The sequence below is a fragment of the Oryzias latipes genome, chromosome 5, assembly GCF_002234675.1.
Source record: "Oryzias latipes chromosome 5, ASM223467v1".
NCBI lineage: Eukaryota > Metazoa > Chordata > Actinopteri > Beloniformes > Adrianichthyidae > Oryzias > Oryzias latipes.
In genome coordinates, this window is record NC_019863.2 from 25,387,004 (window position 1) to 25,396,996 (window position 9,993).

The 9,993-nt window shown below is 41.3% G+C and overlaps 1 protein-coding gene across 2 annotated transcripts; it reads left to right on the plus strand.

The window, feature by feature from the left end:
• The first annotated feature begins 46 nt into the window (after window positions 1-46).
• tada3 (transcriptional adaptor 3) lies at window positions 47-6,925 on the plus strand. 2 transcript variants are annotated; one of them, XM_011475351.2, is made up of 9 exons: window positions 47-461; window positions 723-1,012; window positions 1,087-1,334; window positions 1,471-1,576; window positions 3,025-3,160; window positions 3,242-3,345; window positions 3,429-3,535; window positions 6,174-6,365; window positions 6,466-6,925. In XM_011475351.2, exons 2-9 carry the CDS (start codon window positions 803-805, stop codon window positions 6,656-6,658), a joined length of 1,296 nt encoding a protein of 431 aa, XP_011473653.1. In that variant the 5' UTR covers window positions 47-461; window positions 723-802; the 3' UTR covers window positions 6,659-6,925. The 2 variants fall into 2 exon arrangements, with proteins under 2 accessions (XP_011473653.1, XP_004069120.1); XM_004069072.4 differs by lacking the exon at window positions 47-461 and adding an exon at window positions 499-644.
• Window positions 6,926-9,993: the final 3,068 nt, after the last annotated feature.

The window sequence follows — 9,993 nt, forward strand, 5'->3', positions numbered from 1 at the left end:
ACACGTTATAAGAAACCGAGCAAACCCAATCGGACTTCAATTTCACTGTACAACGGGGGAGACGTTTTTCTTCAGTGACAATTTAGGCTTGTAATATCTACACATTATTTAATTTTTTGCCTCAATATTAAATTTTTATAGTCATAATTGTACTCGTTTCATATAATAGCATTTAAGTTGAAAACATAGTGGCTATTACTTGACAAATTCAGATTGACCTAATGGTTTCTTCCGACAGTACCATCACAGATGCAGCTTTGGGCGTTTTCTAGATTTCGTAAAATGCATTTACCCATTTTCCATATTTTTTGGCATTATGTCTTTTCTTTATATGTATTATTCTATACAAATGCTGAGACAGCAACTGTGTTCACTTCAAGGTGATATATTAAAAAAAAAGCCTACAAAAAACACCCCCACTTGCACGATGGTATAATCCATCATGGGCACCTTCACTGACGGTAAATATCGTTGATCTTTAAAAATTAATTACGCGTCTGTTCTTGAAGTGTGTGGCGTTAAAAAAACGTTTGTGTTTATATAAGCCATTTCTAAGCAGTTCGCTGTGTAATTAAAAATGTAATTTGGGGGCAATTCTGGCCGGCCGCTGGTTCAGCCCCGCTCGAGTGTGTCGTGTGTGATGCGTACGTATCTATGTGTTGTGTTTTTAATGAATTAATTATGGCCAAACGTGATCAGGATGAACTGTGTGTTCGTTTCAGATGGTCTGTAAATTACCCCGCTGTTCATCATTTTGCGTCAGTTACATCAGACTAACGGCTCCCTGCCAACAATCAACATCATGAGCGAGCTGAAGGACTGTTCCCCGCTGAAATACTACGACTTCAAGCCCGTGGATCATGTCAGGTTGTGTCCCCGTTACACCGCCGTGCTGGGCCGCTCAGAGGACGATGGCATCGGCAGCGGGGAGCTTGATACTCTGCAGCTGGAGCTGGAGACGCTCCTGTCTTCAGCCAGCCGCCGCCTGCGAGCCCTGGAGGAGCAGAGACAGGTAGGTGGACGCTCATCCATTCAGCAGCAGATGGACGCAACATTTGATTTACCGCATCGCTTTCATCCTTCCAGATCCTCACAGATTGGCAAGACAAAAAGGGAGACAAGCGCTTCCTTAAAATGGGAAAAGACCCTGATCCTGCAGCCACATCCCGCCACAAGCCCAAGAAACAAAAACTGGATGGGAAAGGAGCACATGGACAAGGACCTGGTCCCGGAAGGCCCAAATCCAAAAACCTGCAGCCGAAAGTTCAAGAGTATGAATTTACAGATGAACCACAAGATATCCCGTGCACCCCCAAAAATGATGCTCCCAACAGGTCAGCACGAGGCGCTTTTCACACCATACTTATCTTTTTCGGCTTCAACCTTGCTTCACTGTTTAGTTTATTTGTTTTGGTGGATTAAAACCCTTTTTATGTTTAATCTGTTTACTTTTTACTTTTTTTTTTCCAGATTCTGGGCTTCAGTTGAACCGTATTGTGCAGATATTACCAATGAAGAAATACGACTGCTTGAAGAGCTTCTTAAGCCCTTAGAGGACGAGGCTGAGTATTTCAAAGTATGATTTTAAAACTTTTAGTTCACTTAAGGCAGTGGGGCTTCTAGATTCAAAGCGATACACACCTCTCCCTCAAAAGAAACCCTTAAAGTTCTATGTTCTTCCCTAAATACTTCTGTTTCCTAACAGAGTTAGGTAGGACTTCATTTGGTTCTTGGCAAACAAGCCATGTCCGAATTCTGTCAGTATGACCTGAAAACCAGATCGAAAACTTAAAACGTCACCAAATAAAAAAGATAATTAGTTGTGGGTCTGTGTACATTTAAAGACCACTGGGAACGCTGTGAAAATGGATCAAAAGAGGATCAGAGTGACTTTTTTAGATGCAAATTCATCAAACTTCTACTCAACATTTACAAAGTATTCACTTTACTGAACTTAAGACCAATTTACACAAAAACCCTTTTTTCATCACTTCAGTACAAGTTAACCAAAACAACATTGTAGCTAAATGAACTTGGAAATATTTAATGGTCTTAAAAATTGTAGGGTTTTTTATCTAGTCAGACATAAAAACATTTTTGCTCTAATAAGAGCAAGAGAAATATAAGCAAAGCTTGACCCATTAGTTTGTCTTGTTATGAGCCTATTTTTATTCATTGAAGTAATTTATTCCTGTGCATAACTTAATGTTGGGAACTTTTTTCTCTCCACCTTTTTAAATAAGGTAATTGCCTTACTAGCTACTCCTTTTATTATTATTAGACTACATGTAAGAAATGTACCGGTATATATCACAGGAAAACGGTTCTAAAACGAGCTTTAATGATGCGTCTATATAACAACAAGTAAATACATATTATGCAAATACTTTCTTGTGATGTTAAATATAAAATTTTTTTAAATCACTGAATAATTGCTAATCAGTTCTCATCCCTCCTTGGTTCTGAATAATTTTTTAATTCACGTTAAACAACCCTAAAGGTAACGTTTGATGTCACCATTTAACCTCACGACGCCTGAATATTTTTCCAGTGATGAAAAAATAATTCACTTATGTTTTTGCTTTCATGTAGATGCTAAATTAAGATATTTTTTTTTATCATTTAAAAAACCAGACTATGTAAAAGACCTTGTGCAGCCGTACACTCCCAGCTGGTCCCTGAGATCATGTGACCAGGGTCTGCTGGTTGTTAAGAGAACCCGGTTAAAAACTAAAGGTGACAAAGCCTTTGCAGCGGTGGCTCCATCCCTCTTGGAACTCCCTTCCTCTCAGCCTCAGATCTGCAGACTTTGAAAACCAGCTAAAAAACATATCTTTTTTTAAATTAAAAGGTGCTATATAAATAAATAAAAATATTATCAATTTTGGAGCAGAAGTGGTTTGATGCATATTTGCATCAAGGGGTGAAATGACTGAATAGTAATGTGACTTGTTAGACGATTGCCTGCACACAATGTGGAGCAAGAATCAAACAGAGCTTTCTTGGCGTTGATATTAACCTTAGATTCCAGCGCTGGGGAAACACTACTCCCAGAGGTGGGCTCAAGAGGATCTGTTGGAGGAACAGAGGGAAGGCGCACGAGCCAATGACAAGAAGAAAGGCATCATGGGAGGTCCACTGTCAGAGCTGGATGCAAAAGGTGAGGAAAAGTTCAAAATTGATGTTTGCTGTAATGGTTGATTCCCAATGAAAGGCATGTCTTCATGCTGAATCACTGCAGATGTAGATTCTCTGCTGAAAAAGTCGGAATCTCAGCACGAATCACAAGAAGATGGCTGTCCCTTTGGTCCTCTCACTCAGCGTCTCCTCCAGGCTCTCGTAGAGGTCAGATTATTTCCTGCATTTTTCTGCTCCCAACATTTAGGTTGTAAAGTAAAGTAAAGAATGTATTTGTTTTCTTCTCCTAGGAGAACATTATATCCCCCATGGAGGATTCTCCTATTCCTGACATTTCTGGAAAGGATGTCACTGATGGTGCTGGGACGTCTCCTCGAAGTCAAGGAAAGGCTTTCAGGTGCGGCGTCTTTCACAAGTTAACAGTGCACCAGCAACGCTACATTTAGAAACATTTGAAGATTTAAAATTAGCACTGCAAGAAAAACATCACAAGGGTTTTGCAGTAAGTTATATTTAAGCGCATGAGAAGCTGCGGTTGAGTTCCATACCTCATGAATCGTTTTTGAAGTGGTGAGGTACTTTTTATTTATTTTTTAAACTAATTTGTTGGGGGGCCGACCTGAGTGCAGAGGAAATGAGGTCTGATTGCAGATCCAATTCTCATGTACGTGTTACTAAAACCCCCACATTGAATGAAAGGAGGTGTTAGTTGTAAAGCACTTGAGTCCTTAACCCTTGTGCTATTTTAGATGACCCCACCCTTACATTGACGTGTTCTCCCTACCATGATAAAGGTGGTAAGATTTCATGTAATCCATGGACACCAGTAAAGATCACAAATCATTGAAGAAAAAGGGGTCAGTGCACTGTCTAGTGGGTCTAGATGACCCAACTCCCAACGTTAAAGTGCCTAGGATAGCACAAGGGTTACAGAAGGAGGAAAGCGTTGTATAGGTACATGCCTTTAGCCCTGGTCCTCAAGGAACGCTGCCCTGCATGTTTTCCATGTGCCCATGGTTAAAGCACACCTGATACAGCTCTGCAGAAGCCTGATGATGGCGGTCATCATAGGCAGTTTTTGCCATCTCACTTCACTCTGCCACAGATCCAATAGATCCTGATTCTTTGGGCCTTTGATTTGACTAATCTATTGAATATTTGATCAGTTTGTTAATTAATTCATGGTTGTTCTTGTCAGGATGCATGTTGACCTTGTTTTTCTTTCATTTGAACAGCATCAATGTCAAGACTGCAGCAGAAGTTTTATGGTTAAAGATTTGTAAATAGCCTGAGCAGAAAACAGGATCTTTGTGTTCTGTCAGTCAGTCAATGGGTTTCTGCTAAAAGAAAGAAATATAATTCTTAATAACAAATTGATGCATGCATTGTTTTTGTTCTTGTTTTTATTAACTTTACTGATTATTCTCAATGCTGCACTGATATTAATACAGATTAATAATTATTGTTGAAAGCTTTTGGAGTATCATTGGGATTTTCTGTTGCCATGGCAAGGGCTCCGCTGCTCAGAAATGATCGATCCACATTAATTATGTGGCATATTTTACAAATATGTCTCCAGAGAGGTGCACAGCACATGCTGTACACTATATCATGAAGTCTCACCAGCTTAGTAGCGTTGTGGTAGACCAGGGGTGGGCAAACTACGACCCTCAGGCTGGATCCGGCCCGCCTCCATGTTTGTTCTGTGTCCTGATTGGCTGGAGACCTTGTCTATCAATCTCCTCCGTGTCTCCTGTACAGAAACGCGGAGCTCTTCAGATCAGAAATCTTTGATCGATCAGTTCTTTGTTTTCATTCTGAGATCCTGGACCTAATTTCTATGAAGGTTTAAGAATTTAAACGAGAAAAAGTGTGAAAATGTTCATGTCTGTCTGAGAAAAGTGTAGAAAGTGGGCAGTGAGGAGTTTTTACTGCCATAAACATCTGTAATCAGACTCTGTGGTTTTCACAGATCGGTTATTTTTGGAACGCAACTCCTGCAATAAACGAAGGAACTCTGTACTGGTAACGGTAACGGTAAAGAGATCTGAAATGGGAACAAAAGTTTTAAACTAAAAACTCTAGAATATTCTGTTTTAAAATATAATTTTCAATCCAAATGTTTTCATCTACATTCCATGTTATATCATTCTCACTCCACACATCTGCTCCTCGTCTGGCCCTTCTATCGAATTTTAGAACCCAACGTGGCCCGCGACTAAAGATAATTGCCCACCCCTGTGGTAGAGTGTAATCCGCCCTGAGACTGGAGGGTCACGAGTTCAAATCCACGGCTGAGTCATACCAAATACTCTTAAAAATGGGACCTAATGCCTCGCTGCTTGGCACTCTGCATTAAGGGGTTTGATTGCGGAGTAGAGCCACCAAATGGTTCCGGAGCTGGGCTGTGTCTGCGGCTCACGGCTCACTCGGGTGATGAGTCAAATGTGGAGAGCAAATTTCACACACCAAAACGTGTGATAGCTAATGGGACTTTAATTAGACTGTGGGACCTTAAATGACATGGAACTCAATTTTAGAGTAAAAGTAGATTTTAGCTTAAAAGAAAAAGAAATGAATCCGTTTTATTAATTGGCTTTCATGTGGCTTTCACTTTCATTTATGGCCATTACGCAGCCTCTTGATCGAATGGTCTGGGAATCTTCATCTCTGGAAAGAAGGTTTTTCTGTTCCTGCAATGTTTTCTCAACTGTTTGAGCAAAGCTTCTGTCTCAGCAGTCGACTGGGAACAAACCACACATCTGAGAATAATGCTTTCAAATTACAAACTGATGATTTCATCCAGCAATAGGAGCCATCTCAAACAGATTTAGGATTATTTTATTCTTAAAAAGGGATTTTTCCTAAAAATAAGCACATGGAGATGACTGTTGGACATGAAGGGCACCCACTGCTTCATGGTCTCTGTTTCTAACAGAGGTCACCCCCATCACTTGAGACATCTGCCTGAGGATGTATTTTTTTTAAATCTTCTTGTAGGTCTGCTTTACAATATTCCCTTTTCTCCCCTCCAGTGTTCCTCACACCCGCTCCTTGGAGGCACGGATCAAAGAAGAGCTCATAGCCCAGGGACTGCTGGATCTGGACGAGCGACCTGGACAAGGAGGAGACTCTGAGGATGAAATCCTGGCAGAGCTGCAAAAGAGACAAGCGGAGCTGAAAGCCTTAAGTGCCCACAACAGAGCCAGGAAGCAGGAGCTGCTCCGGTGAGAACTGCAGATGTTTGCCGCTGTGTGTCTCTGTGAAGCAAAAGTCCTCTGTGAGCTCAAATCACGACCTTTTGCAATGTGTCCTGTCGTCTCTCAGGCTGGCAAAGGAGGAAATGCGCAAACAGGAGTTGAGGCAGAGAGTGAGGGTGGCAGACAATGAGGTGATGGAGGGATTTCGGAGGATCATGGCCGCCAGGCAGAAGAAACGCACTCCAACAAAGAAGGAGAAAGATCAGGCCTGGAAAGCACTAAAGGAGAGAGAAAGCATCCTGAAGCTATTAGACAGCTAGACGATGCACATTAATGTGACTTTTTTTTTTTTTAAATCCAGAAAGAAAAGAAGAATACGTCTTCACACATTCACACAACACTCATTCTACAGTCCAGGTAGAGATCTTGTAACTGTTTTAACTGCATGCGGATGAAACCCATTTGTGTAGAAAGTGTTTTTTATACTTATTGGATTTTGTTCAATATGTAAATGTGTATGTTTTCCTTTTTTTTCTTTTTATAATCATTGTAATTTCATCACGACAATAAACATCCATTGGAGTTCACTTCTTTGACTTTCTTGATTTGGAGGGTTTTTATTGTATTTTCTGACAGTTGCAGGTGGGAAAACAGGTTCATACAAGTTCATAAAATATTTGAGTTTTAGGGCAATTTTTCAATGTTTGTAACACTTGTGCTATCTTAGATGACCCCACCCTTACACTGACATGTTCTTCCTACCATGATAAAGGTGGAAAGATTTCATGTAATCCACGGACACCAGTGAAGATCACAAATCATTGAAGACAAATGGTTCAGAGCACTGTCTAGTGGGTCTAGATGACCCAACTCCCAGTGCCTAGGATAGCACAAGAGTTAAGGGCCGGAAAATTGTATTGGCACAAAAACTGACCTGACAAAAACAAAAATATAGATAAAATAAACGGGAGAGCCTTGCATAGAGTCTCTTCTGCCTGAGGAAACAAGGACTAGTTTATCCACCTGACTGTCAGCAATGCAAATTTGTCATCTGTAGAGGACATTTCTAAACCGGAATAGCTCCCAATCACTGCATACCACTGAAATAACTCCTTATGGTGTCAACAAAAGACATTTGGAGCCTTTGAATGGTATTCACAAGGATATTACAAGTACAAAACACAGCAGTGGTTGCTGAAAAGCTTAAAAGTATTTTTTTTAAATGTTGCGTACATATATTCAGATATTTACCGTTGAGTGCACTAAGATGATAGTGCACCAAAAATGATGCCTTTGTACAACCAAAACGGTGCAAATGGGCAGTTCAAAAAATGTTCAATTAAATCCCAAAAAAGACGTGTTTACATTTAGTTGTGCAAATACATAAACTTTTTCAAAATTATAGTTTTTGATATCACTTTTATGTGAATGCATTTGGCTCCAGATGTATAAAGCGGGCCACGTCTAATTTTTTTTTTACTGAAAATAAACTGATCCTGTCAACTGGGCCCCTGAATTATAGATGTGAATTTGGAGAAGAAATGCTAAATATTAAAATCTTTTTAAACTAGATTAGTTTAATTCTGACATGTCAGAATTATAAAATGTAGTGGTGACATTTCTCTCTTTCCACTCTAGATGGCAGTCATTGGCCTCACACACACCAGGCCTGCAGGATTTGTGTGTGTTTGGGTCTGTGGTTAGCATTAACCCAACACACTGTGTCATTGTGGTGTGTGAAAAGTGTCCAAGTCCTCACTTGATGAAGTCCTGACTGATCTCGATCTAGACTGTGAGTCTCACACCAGCAGCTGTGCATCAGGGGTCACCCAGTTCATCCAATAAGGCTGACAGAGTGCCACAGTAATTCATGGGGGTTTCACGAGGGGCAACAGGCAGAAACAGTGGCTTCTAACCCCACTGTCATGGGACCTGAGACAACAACTGACAAACCCATCAATGCTCAAATCTGCGTTGACCCTTTCAGTGGTTGGAAGTGGTGGAAACGTCTCCATTTGTACTATTTCTTTGCTGTGAAGAATAAAGATGTCCTTCATGTAAGGTGAATGAGTCTGATTCAGAACGTTTCAGACTATTTTCCAAAAGGTCACACGTCCTTCTTCTAGCCTGACATTTTGAGGTGAGATCTGTGACTTCCATCCTGGTGAACTGCTTCACTTGATCTTTGACATTTGCTCAGAGTTGACACAACAACACCAAGGAACACTTATTCTGAAATAATCAACAGAGGCACAGTTAAGAGTAAACATTTTCCACAATAGATTTAATGTCTTTTTTCTCTAAGTAGTTCCGTGACTTGTTTTGGTTATAAACTAGAAAGAGACAGACAGGTTTAGTGTGTTTAGCGTTGATGAAGGCTGATGAGGTTTCTCCACTTTGTGGTTAAAATATTAAGTAGTCTAAACCCATCCTGTGCTTATTTGCATGTTCAGTGTGTTTGGGAATCCAATGGCAAAGCCCTCAATGGAAAATGATTGAATTCACAATAATAAAAAGGTTGTTTAAAAAAAAGCTCTTTGTTCCTGAGTTTGAGGCTCCAACAATGGTCTGGTCTTCACGCACTCCCTCTTCCTTAATTTGAGCTGGTGCACTCTATGTAAATTCATAAAACCATTAATCTATGTGTATGAAAGCTTTTTTTATAACACGCAGACCTATTGAGCCCTCCTCACAGGTGAATGAGCGACTGAATGGACGGCAACCCCTCAAGGCTAGGTGCACTCCTCCACGCTTTTGTTGCCTTTGTTGTCATAAGATCTAAAATGAAGGGCAGGTGAGTTTTGTGTGGATACGCGCTCAGTGATGCTCATCGGCTGTTTGCACATTCCATGTAAGGCTGCCTTTTTTCTCTTTATGAAGATCCAGGTGGTGCACCCCGGACTTACTTGGGATACCGAATGCTGGACACAGGAACTTCAGCGTCATCTCCACCTGCTGCCTCATGCTGTGTTTAATCCATCTGCGGGTTGAGCTTCTTCTCTCCACCCTGCCATGGCCTATGAACCTTTATGACTGTTTAAAAAACAGGGCTCTCCATCGAAGGGTCTGGGTGCATTACTCGAGTATTCTGGCACGAGTCTGGGATTTGATGTATGCCACACAAATACAGAGCAAACAAAGCGCTGTCATGTGAGCAGGCTGTGTTTATATCTGCACACATGCACATAATATATGCCAGCATCAGTACAAATCAGTGGAGGGAGGGATGGGGGGGTCTGAGTGCACTGGTTCTTTGTTTCAACAAAGTGAATGAATTATGTCTCTTTCTCTGGGGCTCTCCTACTCCACCTCCGTCCCTGCGTTCCTGAGCGAGTACTGAGCTCAGAAAGAACGACTGATCAACACACAGACGCACACAAACAAACAGGGAGACACAAAAGTCAAACACTTAGTTGTGAAGGGATTCGCCACAAACCTGTTGAGCTTTCAAGCTGAATTACTGTAAAGTGCTGTGTGGCGTGTGTGTTTGGGGATACAGACAGAGGTTGAGACAGCTGCTGAGGCCCGCTGGTCGGCTGAGAAGAGCCCTCTGTCTGGCCAGGCCACGCCTCGGCTCTTCTCTTCCACAGAGAACCATTGTCTTTAGAGCTGCTTCCATCATCCTGATGTCATAGTTTGTCCCTGAGACGGCCGC